Source organism: Leucopleurus acutus (assembly GCF_964270905.1).
Source record: "Leucopleurus acutus genome assembly, chromosome: 3".
Classification (NCBI taxonomy): Eukaryota; Metazoa; Chordata; class Mammalia; order Artiodactyla; family Delphinidae; genus Leucopleurus; species Leucopleurus acutus.
Window position 1 is genome coordinate 711,152 of NC_139145.1, and position 19,082 is coordinate 730,233.

At 62.2% G+C, this 19,082-nt stretch overlaps 1 protein-coding gene across 1 annotated transcript; it reads left to right on the forward strand.

Moving 5' to 3' along the window:
* Positions 1–887: 887 nt before the first annotated feature.
* On the forward strand, positions 888–18,003 carry ABCA7 (ATP binding cassette subfamily A member 7; the record flags this gene model as incomplete). Its single annotated transcript, XM_082836489.1, is given in 59 exon segments — positions 888–968; positions 1,058–1,124; positions 1,283–1,356; positions 1,360–1,440; positions 1,446–1,453; positions 1,502–1,614; positions 1,766–1,785; positions 1,789–1,842; positions 2,142–2,264; positions 2,453–2,609; positions 2,612–2,641; positions 2,726–2,817; positions 3,116–3,232; positions 3,421–3,572; positions 3,574–3,580; positions 3,721–3,905; positions 4,423–4,584; positions 4,938–5,160; positions 5,300–5,521; positions 5,613–5,814; positions 6,098–6,161; positions 6,163–6,203; positions 6,401–6,590; positions 6,955–7,086; positions 7,187–7,341; positions 7,515–7,652; positions 7,831–8,111; positions 8,294–8,392; positions 8,694–8,862; positions 8,865–8,884; positions 9,138–9,198; positions 9,406–9,510; positions 9,587–9,741; positions 9,954–10,078; positions 10,161–10,259; positions 10,437–10,724; positions 10,957–10,989; positions 11,103–11,280; positions 11,366–11,535; positions 11,906–11,983; positions 11,985–12,067; positions 12,070–12,098; positions 12,237–12,352; positions 12,635–12,779; positions 12,872–12,995; positions 13,729–13,887; positions 13,890–14,050; positions 14,125–14,187; positions 15,247–15,353; positions 15,577–15,718; positions 16,304–16,447; positions 16,530–16,536; positions 16,539–16,611; positions 16,963–17,023; positions 17,027–17,055; positions 17,516–17,547; positions 17,550–17,755; positions 17,857–17,865; positions 17,869–18,003. Coding segments are annotated over 59 exon segments (6,561 nt in total). The 5' UTR covers positions 888–902.
* Between the last annotated feature and the right edge of the window lie 1,079 nt (positions 18,004–19,082).

Consider the following 19,082-nt stretch of genomic DNA (forward strand, 5'->3'; position numbering starts at 1 on the left):
ATCACTAAGTCTCCACGGGGAGGTATGGGCATCAGACTCACCAACCTACACCTGCAGCCCCTCTCCCCATTAGTACGTCGCTAAGCTCTCTGACCCGTTCTACCAATACAGAAACAGAGGCTGTTCCCCGCAGGTCCCACTTGTAAAGGAGAGTCCTGGAGTGAGAGTCAGGGGTCCTGGGTCCACTCCCTGCCCCTCTGGCGGCCTCAATTTCCCCATCTGTACAATGATGAAGTAGGCCAGGCTGGACAGTTCCAAGCAAGGAACAGGATCAGGAATCGCTGGTTCCAGGCGCCGCCCCTGCTCTTTACTCATTTTCTGGATCTTGTGCGTCTTCTGAGCGGAAGAATACTACGTGAGGGGAGGGCAGAGCTGGGGCCCTGCCTCCAGCTGGGTAACTTGCCTGTCTCTCTGGGGGCCTGGGGTGGCCCCTCTTCCAGCCAGTCGTGTAAAATACTCGTTGCTATTATCATTGGAGAAGAGCGCGGGGTGGGGTGGGGGAAGGGAATCCTTCCCCGGGTTAGGGATGAGGCTGGGGGACGGGACCTGGAGGCCCCACCAGTAGGGCTTAGGGTGGATTCTGGTGAGAGAGTTAAGCCTAGGCTCCACCACCTGCAGGATTAATTGATCGCCGTTGGGACCCCAGCTGCAGCCCTGGGCCCCTCAACCAATGAGATGCGAGGATGGATTCGGGCAGGGCTCCCATTGGCTTACTCCGCCCCTCTGGGGAGACAGGAGCTCCTTTAATTAGCGCGGACTGTTTGCTCGGCTCTAAGCAGAGCTTCCAGGAACCCTGCGCGATAGAGAGATGATGAGGTTCAGAGAGGAACAGGGAGTTGTCCGCAGCCGCACGGTACGTCTTCAGCCTGACCCCTCAGTCCTGTCTCCCATCCATTCCCACCATGGCCTCCTGGACGCAGCTGATGCTGCTGCTTTGGAAGAATTTCCTGTACCGCAGGAGGCAGCCGGTAATGTCTGGTCGGGTGGGCCAGGGAGGGGCGGCCCGGGCACCCCCCACGGTCCCCCACTCCCCCCCCCGCCTGTTCTGCCCCCGCAGTTGCAGCTCTTGGTGGAGCTGATGTGGCTGCACGCCATTTCCCCCCCCCAACTTGGGCAGCATGAATGTAAGCCTCCCAACGTCCAGCACTTTGGGGTTAGGGTTAGCAGTGGTCACCCCGTGCACAGGGGCCCCAGGGAGAGTCCGGAGCACAGGCCGGGCACTCGAATCATGGCTGAGAGGGGGCACTCTGTCGCCGGGGCTGTCATCACGCTGGGGACTCAGACGAGAAGCCCATGTCCGGCATCCCCGCAGGCCATTTCCCCAACAAGCCGCTGCCGTCAGCGGGTACCGTCCCTTGACTCTGGGGCCTCATCTGCAACATGAGTAACACCTGTTTCCCACGGCCCGTGCCCACCGAGGAGCCTGGCGTCCTCAGCACCTTCAGGACTCCCTGTAAGCCAGCGGCAGCGGGGGTGGCCGGCTGTGTGTGGGTGTCCCCAGGGTCTCCCGGCTCCTGGCAGATGCCCACACTGTCCTGGGGGGCCCCAGGGCCCACAGGATGCTGGCTAGCCTGAGGCAGCTGATGCCTACGCTGAGGGCTGCACGTGGAGCAGGTGAGAAGGCAGGGCCCATGGCAGGCAGGGCGGGGCCGGGCTCTGAGCACGCACCTGCCTCCACTTGCTGGGCTGTGAAACAAACACGGGGTGGGGCGTGTCTCGGTTTAAGCTTTGCCTAACCCTGGGCTTCTGTGCTTTACTCCCCCAGCCTGGGCTCAGCTGAGTGACTAGCCCAAGGAGGGACCGTCCCTGGCCACTGAGCTGCTGGGGACACTGATGCAAGGGGTGAGGTGGGGCAGGGCAAGGCCAGCTGGAGCCCTGGACGCTGTTCTCGTGGAGTCCCGCCCTGCCCCTCGTGGGCCAGCCTCCAGGCCTTTGCCTGGGCCCTCCCTGGTGCCTGGGAGGACCTGAGATACTCCAGCCCTGAGACCTTGAACAAGCCCATTTGCCTCTAGCAGCCTCAGTTTCCCTGTTTGTAAAATGGGGCCTATGATAGTATGGACTCCCTGGGAACTTGGCAAGGTACTGGACCCCTGGTGAGACAGCAGTGAACGTTGTTGTCACCTTGTCATCTTTCTCCCCAGGAATCCCTGGCGTTTGTGCTGGGCCAGGCCCAGGATTCCTTAGACAGCCTTGTGGAAGCAGCAGAAGACCTGGCCCAGGAGGTTAAGAGGCCCGCGCAGTCTCTACCCCAGCCAGGAAATTGGGTGGGCTGCCTGGAAGGGGAGGTGACAGGGCAGCCCCAGGCACCTATCTTTGGTAGGTTTTGGGGGGCACTTGGGCAGAAAGAGAGGGAGAGGGTGCTCCTGGCGGAGTCCCCTGCCCTGGTTAAGGCTTGGCGGTAGGACCACGTGGAAAGGAAGCCTGCCCGGGCCCTCTGGTGACCCGTCTCCAGCTCCTGGCGCCGCCTGGCCTGGTGGAGCTGTGGGCACTGCTGTGGAGACCCCAAGGGCCAGGTGGCCCCCTGGAGGTGGTGGCAGAAGCCCTGTGCGGTGCCGGGGGCCCAGCAAGCCGGTACGAGGCCAGTGACCCGAAGGAGCTGGTGTGGCAGGAGCGGCACGGGCCCTGCCACACCACAGCCTGAGTGGCTGAGCTGGCTTCCCAGCCGGGGAGGTGGGGCCAGGACGTGGGCGGGCGCGGGGCCTCATGGTGCACCCCTCGGCGCTAGGCTCCACCCGCACTGAGCTGGTGGGGGCCCTGGACGCCCGCCCCCTGTCCCACCGGCTCTGGAGGCGCCTGAAGCCGCTGGTCCTGGGGAAAGTAGGGTTCAGCTCACGGCCCAGGTGACGGTGGGAGGGGCCCCACGTCCCGGCCTCAGACCAGGGCGGGGAGGGCCAGGCCAGAGGGAGGGCCCTGGCCAGGAGACGGGCGGCCCCTGGGCTGGGTCCGGGAAGTGGGGTCTAGAAGGGGTAAGAGTTTGCCAGGTTACAGACAGCGCTCAGAGGCACAGGATGGAGCAGAGGGGGGGAAGCAGGAGGGGTGGGCAGGGGTCCTCAGAGGAGGGGAAGGGTCGTGAACAGGCAAGGCCGGCATAGACCTCGGCGCCCGCCTCCTGCAGGTGAACCGAACCTTCCAGGGGCTGGCGCTGTTGAAGGGCATCCAGGAGGTGTGGGAGCTGCTGGGCGCCCCGCTCTTGAACTTCGCGAACGACAGCGCCGGCGTTGCACGGCTGCAGGTGGGGCCAGGACGCCGGGCAGCAGAGTCATGCCCTGCTGAGGATTTGAGCAAAGGGCAGGGCCTTCTGGGCAAGGGTGTGGAGCTGGGAAGTGGTATCCACGGTGAGCTCCGGCCGCAGGGATGGGAAGAGGGGTGACAGGCTCTGAATGCCCGAAACAGACTCCCACCTTCCTCGACACCCCCCAGAGGCTCCTGCAGGTCACAGGAAGAAGGCAGCCAGAAGCTGGAGGCCAGGACCGGGGAGAGGCTCTTCGTGCCTTTCTGAACCCCCGAAGTGGTGGCTGCAGCTGGCATGAGGCCCATGCTGATATGGGACACCTGGTGGGCACACTGGGCCGTGATGGAGGTGAGGGGCCGCCCACCTGGGGAAATCTCTCTGAGGGGAGGGGCAGCCCTGCTGTGGGACTCCTAGGAGGAAACGCGGCTCCACCCTCAGGTCCAGAGGAGGACCCTGGGACCTCGGACCTACGCCCAAGCCCCTCCCAGTGCGTGACTCTGGACGAGCTGGAGGCTGCGCCCTCAGAGGCTGCCCTGGTGGAGCGGGCCCTGGAGCTGCTCTCCGAGCCCGAGGACTTCCCGGACTCTTCGCAGTCTCCAGGCCCTGGCCATGTGCGCATCAAGATCCGCATGGACATCGATGACGTCACAAGAGCCAATAAGATCAGGGACAGGTGCGGGGCCTTGTGGGGCAGGGCCGAGGGAATGGGGATGCCAGGGAGCATCCCACCTACCATAGACCTTGGTAGGTGGAGCCCAAGACTCCTTAGACCAACTGGGGCCTGCGGTGGGCGGAGCCTATGGTGTGAGGGGCGCGGCCAAGGGCTTGGCAGATGCGGGCTCAACTCTCGGCTTCTGGGATAAGATTAGAGCGCTTGGGGCTCCCCTGATGGCGCAGTGGTTGAGAGTCCGCCTGCCGATGCAGGGGACACGGGTTCGTGCCCCGGTCCGGTAAGATCCCACATGCCGCGGAGCTGCTGGGCCCGTGAGCCATGGCCGCTGAGCCTGCGCGTCTGGAGCCTGTGCTCTGCAACGGGAGAGGCCACAACAGTGAGAGGCCCACGTACAGCAAAAAAAAAAAAAAAAAAAGAGCGCTTGGCAGGTGGGGCTACGTGCATAATTGAGGAGGCAGGTGAGGGCGGAACTAAAGTTGTGATGGGCAGGTCCCAGCCACTGCCATACTCGCCTCAGATTTTGGGACCCCGGTGCGGCTGCTGACGCGCTGGTGTGGGGCGGCTTCGTGTACCTGCAGGACCTGCTGGAGCGCGCAGCCCTGCGCGTGCTCACTGGAGCCGCGCCCCGAGCCGGCCTCTATCTGCAGCAGATGCCCTACACATGCTACGTGGACGACGCGTGAGCGCCCCCTCCTCACTCATTCACCCAGATGCCAGATCCCGGGTCTCAGGTTGCGGCCAGGGTTCCGTTTGGAATATTCACGCAGTCAAGGCTGAGAACTACAGTTTAGAGGGACCGCTCTCCGTGACTTGGAGCGGGAGGAGCAGGGATTCCTGAGGGTCGGGGGTCTCCGGGAGCTGGGAGAACGTGGCCTAACAGCCAGAACCCTGAGGCGCCATCAAGGGTCTGATGATAAGGGAGGACAAATGTCCTCGGCTGGCCTCACCTTGGGATCCCAGTGCGCGCACCCTCGTGCCAGATGGGGGCAGCGCGGCGTCTCCGGCCTCCACCCCAGCTGCCCACTGCCCCAGGTTCCTGCGCGTGCTAAGCCAGTCACTGCCGCTCTTCCTGATGCTGGCCTGGATCTACTCGGTGGCGCTGACCGTGAAGGCTGTGGTGCGCGAGAAGGAGACGAGGCTGTGCTGCACGATGCGCGCCATGGGGCTCAGTCGCGCCGTGCTTTGGCTGGGCTGGTTCCTCAGCTGTCTCGGGCCCTTCCTTCTCAGCACCGCGTTGCTCGTGCTGGTGCTCAAGGTGGGCGCACCCCGGCCTTCCCGGCTCCAGAATGGGTGCGCGTGTACGCGGGAGAGTAACAGGCAGGGGGCGCCTCGCGGGGTTGCGCGTCCCTGGGCGAATCCGTGCGCTCCCTCCAGCTGCCTTTGCCTCCCTGCAGCTCGGGGACATCCTCCCCTACAGCCACGCGGTGGTGCCCTTCCCGTCCTTGGCGGCTTTCAAGGTGGCCACGGTGGTCCAGAGCTTCTTTTTGAGCGCGTGCTTCTCCCGAGCCAACCTGGCAGCCGCCTGCGGGGGCCTCGCCCACTTCGTGCTCTATCTGCCCTACGTGCTGTGCGTGGCCTGGCGGGACCAACTGCCCGTGGGCGGCCGTGTGGCCGCGGTGACAGCCGGGTCGGGTGGGGTGCAGGGGTGCAAGGCACCCTTAGCTGCCCTTGCTTTCCACCCACCTACCTACCTGCCCCAACCCGCAGAGCCTTCTGTTGCCCGTGGCCTTCGGCTTCGGCTGCGAGAGCCTGGCACTGCTGGAGGAGCAGGGCGAGGGCGCGCAGTGGCATAACGTGGGCACTGGGCTTACAGCCGATGTCTTCAGCCTGGCTCAGGTCTCGGGTCTTCTGCTGCTCGACGCTGCACTCTACGGCCTCGCCACTTGGTACCTGGAGGCTGTGTGCCCAGGTGGGCCGTAAGAGGTGCACAGGCGCCAGGGAGGCTGGGCTGAGGGGCGAGGCCCAGGATGGGGTGGGGCTTAGGGGTCTGGAAGCCGGAGGTGAGAGGGTGGGGATTCCCGGCACCTGAGTACATGCGCACAGGTGGCTGCGTTTGAGGGATGGTCTGGGGCGGGTGGGCGGGGCTTCCTGATTACTTCCTACCTGGATGCCCTAATCCCAGGGGTATGGCCAGCAGCCGGCACACACCAGGGGAATGGGCTCAAGCGGTAACTGAGTACCACTCCCCACAGGCGAGTACGGGATCCCCGAACCGTGGAACGTTCCCTTTCGGAGGAGCTACTGGTTTGGGCCTCAGACCTCCAAGTGCCCAGCCCCCTGCCTCACAGGACCCCAAGGGTGAGGCCCGACAGACCTTAGCAGCCACTTCCCTGTCTGGATTCCCAGGTTCCCGCGGATCCCAATCCTCTGGACACCCCTAGTTCTCCAGGCCCCCTGAGGCTCCCCTAACTCCTACAGAACCCTGCCCCACAAGTCCCCGACTCCACACACCAGCTTGAACAGCCCCCAGGACCCCGGGGGCTCCCATGGCTGAGTCTGCCCTCCTTCCCCAATGCTCGTGGAAGAGGCGCCCCCTGGCCTGATTCCAGGAGTCTCCATACGGAGCCTGGAAAAGCGCTTTCCTGGTAACCCACAGCCGGCCCTGCACGGGCTCAGCCTGGACTTCTACCAGGGCCTCATCACCGCCTTCCTGGGCCACAATGGGGCTGGCAAGACGACCACTCTGTGAGCAGCCGTCGCTCCCCTCCCCCCCAGTTCCTCTCTCCCCGCCCCCCAGGGCCTCAGCTTGCACACCTGTTCAAGGGGAAGGACATCTGGGGTCAGAAGGTCCCTGTCTGTACAGTGAGGGCAGGACATCCCCCTCCCCAGTTCACTTTGGGTCCCCCCCGCAAGTTCACTTTGGATACACAATAGGTAGGCGGTAAGTATATTCTCTGAGCCTCACTTTCCCTCCCCTGTAAAATGGGAACATAATACTCCTTCGGTCTGGGCATACAGTAGGTGCCCTATATGTGCTGGTGCCTCTTCTCTGGGAACCTCAGTTTCCCCCTCTGAAGGAGCAGCTGCTCTGCGATCCCTGCACCCCCAGGTCCATCCTAACCGGCCTCTTCCCACCCACTGCTGGCTCAGCCTGTGTCCTGGGCCACGATGTCCGATCCAACATGGCAGCCATCCGGCCCCACCTGGGAGTCTGCCCACAGTACAGTGTGCTGTTTGACATGTGCGTCTCAGTGGGCCTGGGGCATGGCAATGGGGGGCTGGGTGCTCTCTGGGCCCCTGCCCACCATGGTAGCCACCCTGTCTTTTGCCCATGGCCACAGGCTGACCGTGGATGAGCACGTCTGGTTCTATGGGCGGTTAAAGGGTCTGAATGCAGCTGCCGTGGGCCCCGAGCAGGACCGTCTGATGCAGGATGTGGGACTGGTCCCCAAGCGGCATGCACAGACTCGCCACCTCTCTGGGGAGGAGGCTTCGGGTCTGCAGAGATGAGGATGGGGAGGGGGCTAGGACTTTATCCTGAGGATGGGGGGATGCCAGAGGAGACAGGAACCGAGGTCCAGGTGGGTAGGGAGAGGCGCAGGAAGAAGGGAGGTAGCCCTGCCCAAGCCTGTGGGTCCTGTTGAGATCCCAACCCCTGTCCCAACCCAGGTGGGATTCAGTGGAAGCTTTCAGTGGCCATTGCCTTTGTGGGTGGCTCCCAAGTCGTTATCTTGGATGAGCCCACAGCTGGTGTGGACCCTGCTTCCCGTCGAGGCATTCGGGAGCTGCTGCTCAAATACCATGATGGTAAGAATTGGGGGTGGCCTGAGGTTCCCCTGGATTCTGCTTGAGAGACCAGAAGATGTTTCTGACAAAGAGGTGTTGGGGGATGGGGTTTTGAGGGATGAGTAGGAGTTCACTGCATGGGGCAGAGACCACAGCTTCGGCAGCCTGATGGCACGAGTGGGTTGGGTCCCATGCCCAGATTGCACATTGATCCTCTCCACCCACCACCTGGATAAGCCAGAGCTGTTGGGAGACCGTGTGGCAGTGGTGGCGGGTGGCCGCTTGTGCTGCTGTGGCTCCCCGCTCTTCCTGTGGTGTCATTTGGTCTCCAGATACTACCTGACACTGGTGAAGGGTCCCCCAGCCCTGGCCACCAGCAAAAAGGTGAGGGCTGGGCTTCCCTGGTGGCGCAGTGGTGGAGAGTCCGCCTGCCTATGCAGGGTACACGGGTTCGTGCCCCGGTCCGGGAAGATCCCACGTGCCGCAGAACGGCTGGGCCCGTGAGCCATGGCCGCTGAGCCTGCGTGTCTGGAGCCTGTGCTCCGCAACGGGAGAGGCCACAGCGGTGAGAGGCCCGCGTACCGCAAAAAAAAAAAAAATGTGAGGGCTGGAGCTGACCTCCATCCACTGTCTCTCAAGGCTCTGGCCAGCCCTGCCCGCAGGGTGACACTGACTTGAAGGACAACATGGATCCTGGGCAGGAAAGGGAGCCAGGCAGCCAGGCCAGCACTGCCGGTGAGGGCCGGGGTGGGAGAGCCAGAGTGAGGGGCTGTTGGGTGGTAGTGGCTTGGTTCAGGGCAACAGGGCTTCACAACCCCGGGCTTGACTCCTGACCCCAGGCTGAGCCGACATATGGACCTACTCCTGGACTCCGACCCTGGGTGGACTCTGGCTCTGACCCCGGGTCAAGTCCTGCCCTCGTGTGCCTAATCCTGACGTCCTCTGCCCTCAGGGACAGGTCCCTCATGGGTCACCCAAGCCCCTTCTCCAGGGGGGCAGGGATAGGAGGGGCGGGGCAGGAGCCACGGCTGCCCACGCCTCCAGGGCCCCTGACATGCTCAGCTGCTGGCCCTGGTGCAGAGCCATGTGCCCTGGGCACGGCTGGTCAAAGAGCTGCCACACGAGCTGGTGCTGGCGCTGCCCTACCAGGGCGCCCCGGACAGTAGCTTCGCTGAGCTCTTCTGCGAGCTGGACCAGCGGTTGGGGAATCTGGGACTGGCTGGCTTCGGGATCTCGACACCAGCCTGGAGGAGGTGTGGCTCCTGGGGGAGGTGTGGGGGTGCTGGGAGGAGGGCTGCCTGGAGGAGGTGGTACTTGGAAGGATGAAGAGGAGTCTGCCTATTGACAGCTGGGTGTCCCAGGGTGGAGTCGGCACACACAGAAGCCTGGAGACTCAGGGGCCCTCCGGGAGGCCTGGGGACCCCAGTGTATGAGGGGTGGTGGCTCTCAAGTCCCCCTCCCTCCCCTGTGTCCCCAGGCTCCGAGCGCCCTGCTTCGTCTCCCCAGATCTTCCTGAAGGTGGTGGAGGACTGTGCTGTGGACACAGGCCCAGGGGGTGCGGCCGCAGGTCTCTGTCTTGATCCATCAACCTGGTTCAGAGTTGGACCTGACTTTAGACCAAGTCCTCATCCCTGGCTGATGTGGCCCAAGGCATAGCCCTGACCTCCACCCCTGATTCCTGACCCCTCCACTGTGAACCTTGACGTTAGCCCAGACCCCAGGCTGAACACTAACCCTGACCCTGAACCTGACCCCAACACTGGTAACTCCACAGATGGTAGGCCCAGGCAGCACCCGTGCTCAGGCATTGCTCATCTGGACGCGACTGCAAGGCTGCAGATTCTGCCAGAGGAATCAGCCCTGGAGAATGGGGGGCTGGGTGAGTTGTCCCCACCCGGCCCTGTGGCCCCTCCTGGTCCCCGGGGCATGAGCACTGACCCTCCTATCCCTCACAGTGGGATCTGCCCCCGAGACACAGGCCTTGCAGAGCTCTGGGCCAGACGCCGCAGGCTGTGTACATGGCTGGGTGCTGGCCCACCAGCAGCTCCGGGCCTTGCTTCTCAAGCGCTTCCTGCTTGCCCGCTGCAGCCGCTGTGGCCTGTTCGCACAGGTGAGGGGGGCCAGGCACGAGGGAGGGCGTGTGGGGGACCCTGAGTGCCTGTTCTCCACTCTGTGACCTAATTCAACAGCCTAATCTCAGGTGTATCCCCTACTCTGAACACTTTTCGAGAGCATGTGGATGGTTCTAGAGCGGGATCAGGGAAGGGTGCAGGCAAGCTTGGAGGGCAGACCGGGAGGGCAGCTGATGGGCTGGTCCTTCAGATTGTGCTGCCTGCCCTCTTCGTGGGCTTGGCACTGGTGTTCAGCCTCATCATGCCTCCTTTCAGATACTACCCAGCTCTGCAGCTCAGTCCCAGCATGTATGGCTCCCAAGTGTCCTTCTTCAGGTGGGTGCAGAGGAGAGGGGCCTGGTGGTGGGAGCGCCAGGAGCCTGTGGGTACAGCCCTGACCTGCGCCCCCTTTGCGCAGCGAGGATGCCCCAGGAGACCCTGAACGTGCCCGCCTGCTCGAGGTGTTGCTGGAAGAGGCCGGATTGGAGGAGGCTTACCTGAAAAATAACTCCAACAGGTGAGGGCCCGCCAGCCTGGACCTTTCTCCTCTCTGGTCTCAGTTTCCCTATCTGGGCTCTGGCCAGTGGGCCTCAGGGTGCCTCGGGTATCCCCCATGCCTGCTTGGGAGCTGGGCGCCCCCACATTCCAGGAACCCTGGAAGCCGGGTGCCCCAGCCCTGCACCCACCCCCGAAGGGCACCTGAGTGCACACAGCCTGCCGTCTGCCAGTTCTCGGTGCCCGAGGTTCCTGCAGATGTGACTAAGGTCTTGGCCAGCGGCAACTGGACTCCGGAGTCTCTGTCCCCTGCCTGCCAGTGCAGCCAGCCTGGTGCCCACCGCCTGCTGCCCGACTGTCCTACTGTGGCCGGCTGCCCCCCGCCTCCCCAGGCACCGACCAGCTCGGGCAAAGTGGTCCAGAACCTAACAGGCCGGAAACTGTCTGACTTCCTGGTCAAGACCTACCCACGCCTGGTGCGCCAAGGGTGAGCACTGCCCTGGACTTGGCGTGCCCGGCCGTAGCATGGGTCCTCAGGTGGAGGACGTGTTCTGTTCCTGGGGGAGGTTGGGGAGAGGGTGATGTCCAGCCTGGGGTTCCCAGCTGGGGCTTCCTAGGAGCCCTCCATACCTCATCGTTTCTATTTATCTCACCCAACTCAACTCCCCAGTATCTCTCTCTGTCTCACTCAGCTTTGTGTCTGTGTGTCTCTATCACAGCCTGAAGACCAAGAAGTGGGTGAACGAGGTCAGGTGAGGAGTGTCCCCTGCCTGGGCTCCATTCCTGTGCCCTCTGCCTGCCTGCTGGGAGACCTGCCACCCCATCCTCCCCGACCCTCAGCTGCCCCTCCTCCACTGCCTCACAGGTATGGGGGCTTCTCCCTGGGGGGCCGAGACCCGGGCCTGCCCTCGGGGCTTGAGGTGGGCCGCTCTGTGGAGGAGCTGCGGGCACTGCTGAACCCCCAACTGGGCGGGGCCCTCGACCGCATCCTGAACAACCTCACAGCACGGGCTCTTGGTCTGGACATTCAGGATGACCTCAAGGTGGGAACTGGGAGTGGTGGGCTGGCGCTGCTGGGCGTAGGTCTGACCCCCGCACACTGACCCCTTGGCCCTGACCCTACCACAGATCTGGTTCAACAACAAGGGCTGGCATGCCGTGGTGGCCTTTGTCAGCCGAGCCAACAACGCTCTCCTACTTGCCCGCCTGCCGCCAAGCCCTGCCCACCGTGCCCACAGCATCACCACGCTCAATCACCCCCTGAACCTCACCAAGGAGCAGCTGTCTGAGGCCACGCTGTGAGTCCCCCAGCTCTGTGTATCCCCCCAGCATCAGTTGGTTTCTCTGTTGTTTGGGGCGATGGGAGTTGGATTTACGCTCTGCTATGCTCTTGCTGTGTAAATGGGGAACAGGAACTGCTCCTCTCCACTCCCTAGGCCAGGGTAATGGGACATCATCAGGCTCCATGGGCTCCAGTCGCCCCCAGCTGCCTGCACATTCTCGTCACATCAACTTTTATTCTACTAGAGACCTGGAAAACCTCTCCCTGCCTAATGACCCGAAATGGCTCAGGCCATCTCCCCCATCCATACCCAGCCCTGAGGACCTCTGTCCCATCAGTGGTGTGCACAGTTCCCCTCTGAACAGCTCATGTGCCCTCGCCCCCAGAATGGCCTCCTCCGTGGACGTGCTTGTCTCCATCTGTGTGGTCTTCGCCATGTCCTTTGTCCCGGCCAGCTTCACCCTTGAACTTTCTCTGGGACATGGTGCGGGGACTGCCTGGAGGGGTGGGGGCCCCGCCACCACTTGCCACTGGCCCTTCTGGCCCTTTCTGGGCAGGGACTTGTGTAGGATGGCCCAAGTAAAGTCTTGGGGATTGTGGGAGACCTCATGTCCTGCTACCCAAAGCACAGGGAGGAGGTCAGGGTGGGGCACAGTGCCGAGGGTGCCAGTTCCCACCCCTGCACACTGAGGGGGGAAACTGCCACCTCCGATGCAGTGTAACTACTTGGTGCCAGTGTCCATCGTGGTGCTCATCTTTCTGGCCTTCCAGCAGAGGGCGTACGTGGCCTCTGCCAACCTGCCTGCCCTCCTGTTGTTGCTACTACTGTATGAGTGAGGCCCCTAGCCCTTCAGGGCTTGTTCTTACTGACCGCCCCCCAACACTGTTGAGGGAGATGGGGCTTTGTAGCAGCTCCTAAGGAGAGGGTATGGAGCTCTGAAGTGACCCCAAGTGTGATCTAATTCAGGGGTGTGCCGAGGTGGCCTTAAAAGCTCATCTTGGCTTGATCCGCGTTATAAGGGCCTAAAACACAGAATTAGGAAGGGACATCTGTATTACTTTTAGGGCTGCTCAGCCCCTGTCTGGCAGTAACAGTGGCTCCTGTTACCCCTCAGCTGGCCCATCACACCGCTCACGTACCCACCCTCCTCCTTCTTCTCCATGCCCAGCATGGCCTACATGGTGCTCACCTGCATCAACCTCTTTATCGGCATCAACGGCAGCATGGCCACCTTTGTGCTCGAGCTCTTCTCTGATCAGGTGGGCCCCGACAAGGTTGGGCCTCGGGCTGGGGTTGGACTGGGCATCGGCCTTGGCCCCTTACCCACCTCCTTCTTCCTGCCCCTGAGGAGAAGTTACAGGAGGTGAGCTGGTTCCTGAAACGGGTCTTCCTTATCTTTCCTCACTTCTGCCTGGGCTGGGCGCTCATTGACATGGTGAGGAACCAGGCCATGGCTGACGCTTTTGAGCGCTTGGGTGAGAACTTCCCTCCAGGTGAGGAAGTGCTAGATGAGAGTCAATTCTATAGGGTAGGGACAAACAGTAGCCCCCAGGAAGAGACCTGGAGGTCTTAGGTGGCCCCCAAGGGCTTGAAGGCCAAGTTAGATGTACAGCAAAGCAGCCATAAAATCTAATTCCATTTGGTCACATCGTAAAAGGTCTAAGGCTGTAAATAAGGGAGGTGGTGATACCACTGTTTTCTTCTTCTTTTCTTTTTTTCTTATATATATGTTTTAATAGATTTATTTAATTTATTTATTGGCTGCATTGGGTCTTCACTGCTGCGTGAGGGCTTTCTCTAGTTGCGGCGAGTGGGGGCTACTCTTCATTGCGGTGCGCGGGTTTCTCACTGTGGTGGCTTCTCTTGTTGCGGAGCACGGGCTGTAGGTGCAAGGGCTCAGCCGTTGTGACTCACGAGCTCCAGAGCACAGGCTCAGTAGTTGTGGTACGTGGGCCTCATTGCTCTGTGGCATGTGGGATCTTCCCGGACTAGGGCTCGAACCTGTGCCGTCTGCATTGGCAGGAGGATTCTTAACCACTGCGGCACCAGGGAAGCCCCGATGCTGCTGTTTTCCATGCCAATTAGACCCCAGTTGAGTGGCTTATTCAGCTTGGTCCTTTCCCTTAAGAACCCAGGGTGACCTGAATGGGGAGAGGCCCAGAAACCAAACCCCTAAAATGACCCAATCCCTCCTTCATGTCCTCACAGGAGATGGGCAGTTCCAGTCACCCCTGCGCTGGGAGGTTGTCAGCAAGAACCTTTTGGCCATGTTGATACGGGGGCCCATCTTCCTTCTCTTTACACTCCTGCTGCAGCACCACAACTGCCTCCTGCCACAGTCAGTGGGGACCACGGAGGGTGGTAGGGGCTGGGATCTGGCTTTGGGCCCACTCATGTCTCTGTCCTCAGACCCAAGCTGAGGCTGCTGCCTGCCCTGGGAGAGGAGGATGAGGATGTGGCCCGTGAGCGGGGACGGGTGGTACAAGGAGCCACTGAGAGGGACGTGTTGGTGCTGAGGGACCTGACCAAGGTGGGTGCAGAGTGCTGGGTTGGGTGGCTCCCACTGGCCCACCCACCTTTCTCACGGACCTGCATCCCTCCCAGGTGTGCCCTGGGCAGAGGACACTGGCTGTCGACCTCCTGTGTCTTGGGATCTCCCCTGGTGAGGTAAGTCCAGGGTGGAGGTCGTGGTGCAGGGGTGAGAGGCTGCCCTACTGTGCACCCAGTGCTCTGTACTGTTTGTGCCTACCTCCTTCTACTGAACACCTACTGTGAGCCTGTTTCCTTTTATTGAGCACCTACTGTGCACTTTTATTGAATATCTACTGCCTGCCAATATTTGAAGTCCTATTTTGAGCCAGCGAATCTCACTAAGCACCTACTGCATGCTTACATTTATTGATCCCTACTGTGTGCAATAAGGTATTAATAAGATCCTAGTGAGGACAGATTTATCATTGAGCATCTATTGGGCTCCCATACATAGGCCTGCTACCTTAATCAAGCACCTACTATGTGCTAGCACTTATTGAGTACCAGGTGTATATACTAAAGCATTACTGAGCCCCCCTTGTGTGTACCAAAAGTGTATTGAACGTCACCTTTGTGATGATCAACTTTTATCAAATTAACAGCATTTGTTGAGCCCCTACTATATATGTGTCAAGCACTTGCTAACAACCAGTATTTAGTAGGCACGTGCTTTGTACCAGTTCACATTCAAGCAATTGCTTTGTGCAAACTTTTCTGCTGTGGGCCGTTTACTGGCCACCTGCTAGGGGCTGGCACATACCTGTGCACATGTGTGGTGTGTTAGTGTCGTCGTCACTCTTTAGCAAGTGCCTACTGTGTGCAGCCAACCTCTCCACTGTGGGCTGACTGCACACCCAGCATGAATTCTCAGCAGGTGCCATTGCCATCAGGTACCCACTGCATGGCAGGAAACATTCTGAAATCTCCTGCCTCGATATTTATGGAGCACTGGCTGTGTGTGACCTTTATAGGATACGTACTGCATGCCAGGATTGATTAAACACATGCTGTGTGCCAACCAGAATTCCTGCTGTGTGACAGCTGTATGCCTACCCACACACCCCAGTATCTGCCCCAGGGGTCCCCTTGTCCACAGCCCTCCACGTGGAAACTGAGTAACCCACCCTCAGAAATCAGAGATGCTGGGACAAGTGTCCAGGCCTCTGTGAGTACCGTCTCTGGGTGTACCCACAGTGTTTTGGGCTGCTGGGCGTGAACGGAGCGGGGAAAACGTCCACGTTCCACATGGTGACTGGGGACACGGTGCCCAGCGGGGGCGAGGTGGTGCTGGCAGGCCACAGGTGAGGGGCTCTGGAGCCTTTGTTCTTCCCCACCCCCCGCCTTTGCATGCACGGATCGGGTGGGGCTTGAGTCCCTGACCCCCACACCTCTGCAGGGTTGACTTGGCCCTGAGACACCTTCTGTCCCTTACCAGGGTGGGTGGGCGGGCCCTGAGACCCCTGCTTGCCCCCAGCATGGCCGGGGCCCAGCTAGTTCCTGAAGTTCTCTGTTCCCCATCCCCAGCGTGGCCCGGGAACCGGCCGTGGCTCACTGCCGCATGGGCTACTGCCCTCAGTTGGATGCCATCTTCGAGCTGCTGACCGGCCGCGAGCACCTGGAGCTGTTTGCACGCCTGCGCGGTGTCCCCGAGGCCCAGGTTGCCCAGGTGACACTCCCCACAACCAACCCCTCCGGTCTCCGCCCCCAACCCCGCCCCTGGACCGTAGCCTACCCTGGTGCTCCTTGGCCACACCCTGAGTCCAGGTCCACCCACGCTTGGTCCCCTGGCCCCGCCCCTGCCCTCCCCCAGCTCCTACATACTCACTGGGGTCTACCTCCCTTTCCCACTGTCCTCCATGCTTAGGGACCCGCCCCTTCCCTCCTTGACCCTTCTGGCTATGGCCCCGCCTACTCACTTCCTGCTTAGGGCTTCCTGGTGGCTTCCTGCCCTGGGCCAGGTCCTGCCTCTCACTCCGGCCCCGCCCTCAGGTAGCAGTCCTGCCCCTGTACTCGCTCTGGCCCCACCCTCTTTAGTTACCTTCCACCCCCTTCCTCGCCCTAGCCCCTCCCACTCACCCTGCTCCCTCATGCTCACTCTGCCCCCCCTCATTCTGGCCCTCCTCCTCACTCTGGACCCCTATTCTCTGACCCCCGCTATCCTGGCCCCCCTGCTCACTCTGGTCCCCCTACTCTGACCCGGCCCCCCCCCCCCACATGCTCACTCTGCTCCTCCCACTTCGTCCCGCCACAGACAGCAAGCTCGGGCCTGGGGCGCCTGGGGCGCCTGGGCCTCCCTCAATGTGCGGACACGCCCGTGGGCACCTACAGCCGGGGCAACAAGCGGAAACTGGCGACAGCCGTGGCTCTGGTGGGGGATCCAGCTGTGGTCTCTCTGGTATGTGAGGGGGAGGGCAGGGGGGCGTGTGCGCAGAGTAGGGGCGGGGCGGGGCCCCGCTTAAGCATCTCCCTGCTCCCAGGACGAGCCACCACTGGCACGGACCCTGGCGCACGGCGTTTTCTCTCGAACAGCCTTGTGGCCGTGGTGCCCACCTCACACAGGTGGGCCCCGAACCGGACGGCTGGGTCTGCGGGTCCAGGTGTTCCATCCTGGGGAGAAAGGTGGACCAGGCCCGAGCTAGAGGCTATCAGAGCACAGGGTCACAGGGGATGGCATGGTCCTCGCTTGGGGGAGGGTGCCAGGCCTGAGTGGGAGAACACACGGAGGTGGTACCCGACCCAGGGAACAGAGCAGTCTGGGCCTGACAGGAAGTGTTCAGAGCACAGGGTGGTCCAGAGCTGGAGGATGAGGGTCCCCAGCAGGAGCAGCCCAGTGCCCGGCACCGCCCGTCCAGGCCTGGCCAGAGCTCACGGCTCCGGGCTGCCAGAGCTCACGGCTCCGGGCTCCCACAGCATGGAGGAGAGTGAGGCGCTCTGCACGCACCTGGCCATCATGGTGAACGGGCGGTTCCGCTGACTGGTCAGCACGCAGCACCTCCAGGGCCGGTGAGTGGGGTGAGGCTTCAAGGCCTGGGTGCGGGCAGGTCCGGGTGGGGGTGTAGGTGGGGCCAGAGGGGAGATCAAGCGGGGCCAGGTTGGCTCTCGGTGGGGAAGAGACAAACATCATGGACTGTCCAGGATGAGAGGGGTGATGAGGTCTGATGGCTGAGGGTGGGTCCATGGGCGGAGACACAAGAAGGTCTGCAAGTGGGTGTGGCCCAGAGGTTGGACTGGGGCGTGGCATTGCATGGGCGGGGCCTGGGAGAAGCAGGGTTAGAGAAGGGATGAGCATGTAGGAGGGGTGAGGACGAGCAGGGGTTGGGGTCAGGTGTGTTGGGCAGGGGGTCAACAGGAGCCAGGTATAGGGGTGGGGCTAGGAGAGAGCTGGAGGATGGTGTGGGTGGGTCTTAGGGAAGAGCGGGCTGCGGGACTCCACCCCACCCCACCCCACCCTACCCTACCCTAGGTTCGGGGCTGGCCACACGCTGACCCTGCGGGTGTCGAGTCTCAGTCCGAGTCGGTGGCAGCCTTCGTGGCAGCCACGTTCCCGGGGGCCGAGCTACGGGAGGTGCGCGGTGGCCGCCTGCGCTTCCAGCTGCCTCCAGGAGCGCACTGCGCCTTGGTGCACCTCTTTGGAGAGCTGGCGGCACGTGGCGCAGAGCACGGTGTGGAGGACTTCTCTGTGAGCCAGACCACGCTGGAGGAGGTGATCTCAGCGCCAGGACGGGGCTGGTGGTAAAGGTGGGGCTGGGGGCCAGACCCTTCAGCTGACCTCCCTTCCTGTTTCCTTGGGCTGCCCAGCACTAGGTATTCCTGTAACTCTCCAAGGATCAGGGGAAGGAGGAGGACGAGAAGGACGCAGAAGTGGGGGCGGACCCTGTGCCAGGCCCACAGACCCCCAGACTCATCACCCAGTTCCTCGAGGACCACAGCATGGCCGGGACGGTGCTCTGAGCCTCCCTCTCCTCCGTGGAGCTGGTGGGAGGCCCTGGGAGTGACCAAGGCAGGGCAGAGGGGTTGGAGCCGGGACCCAGGCTCCCTGAGGGGTTGCTGCCCTGGAGGGAATACAGAGAAGTCATGGTGTGAAGCCCTCCGCATGTGTGTCCATGCGTCAGGCTGCATGCTTGTCCAAAAATGGCTCTCCATGTCTGGATATCGGGCCTGGCACCTGAGTGTGTGCAGGAGTTAGTCTGTGGACACAGATGCAATCTCTAGGGGGCAGGTGAGAGTCCAGCTGCAGCCGACTGGAATCCCAGCTCTGAAGCGCTCTGTGGTGGGCTGTGGCGTGTCTCTCTGCAGGTTTGCCCTTCATAAGAGCCTGGACAATGGTCCCGGGGCCCCTGAGTGCCCACGTGGTTCTGGCGCCTGAGGGCGGTACCTGTGAGTGGCTGGTCGTGAAATGGGCATGCGGTCAGGGCTCAGGAATGTCTGGGGCAGCTGGAGGAGCCCAGCAGGGGCGACCCAGACCTCAGGCCTCCCGACCAGGTCAGAAGCCCACCAGCCGGCCCTCACTGCCTGCTCCTGGTCTCCAGAGCAATGAGTGGTGGGCAGAGGTTCCTTAAGGGGCTTCTGGGAGGGGTCTGTGGATGGACTCGGGCCTGGAGAGTCGGGTTTGCCATGAGGGGCTGTGGCCTGCATGCCCCGTGCCCAGAGATCACACCTGAGGTCAGTGGGGGCCAGTGTTGGGACTCTGGAGGGGTGGGGGAGGAAGGTCTGGGGAGGGGAGAAGGCTCAGACTGGGGGGCTCGAAGAGAAGAGGTGGTCATGGGGGGAGGGGGCAGGAAGCTGTACACACCGCCAGCGCTCCAGATCGGGGAGCCCCACCAGGGAAGGGAGGAGGCGGCGTGATGGCCTCAGAAGTGTTAGCAGCCCTGCTGCTGGCCAGCTGTCCCGTGGTCATGGTCGGGGCATGTCCCTGGAATGTAGAATGGGGAGTGAGGGGTGGGAGCTGGGCTGAGGGGAGGAGACCCACTATGCCCAGCGCTGCCTGGGCCCTGGGGTCTGCAGGGGAGTCGCCAGAGGACATAGGGCAG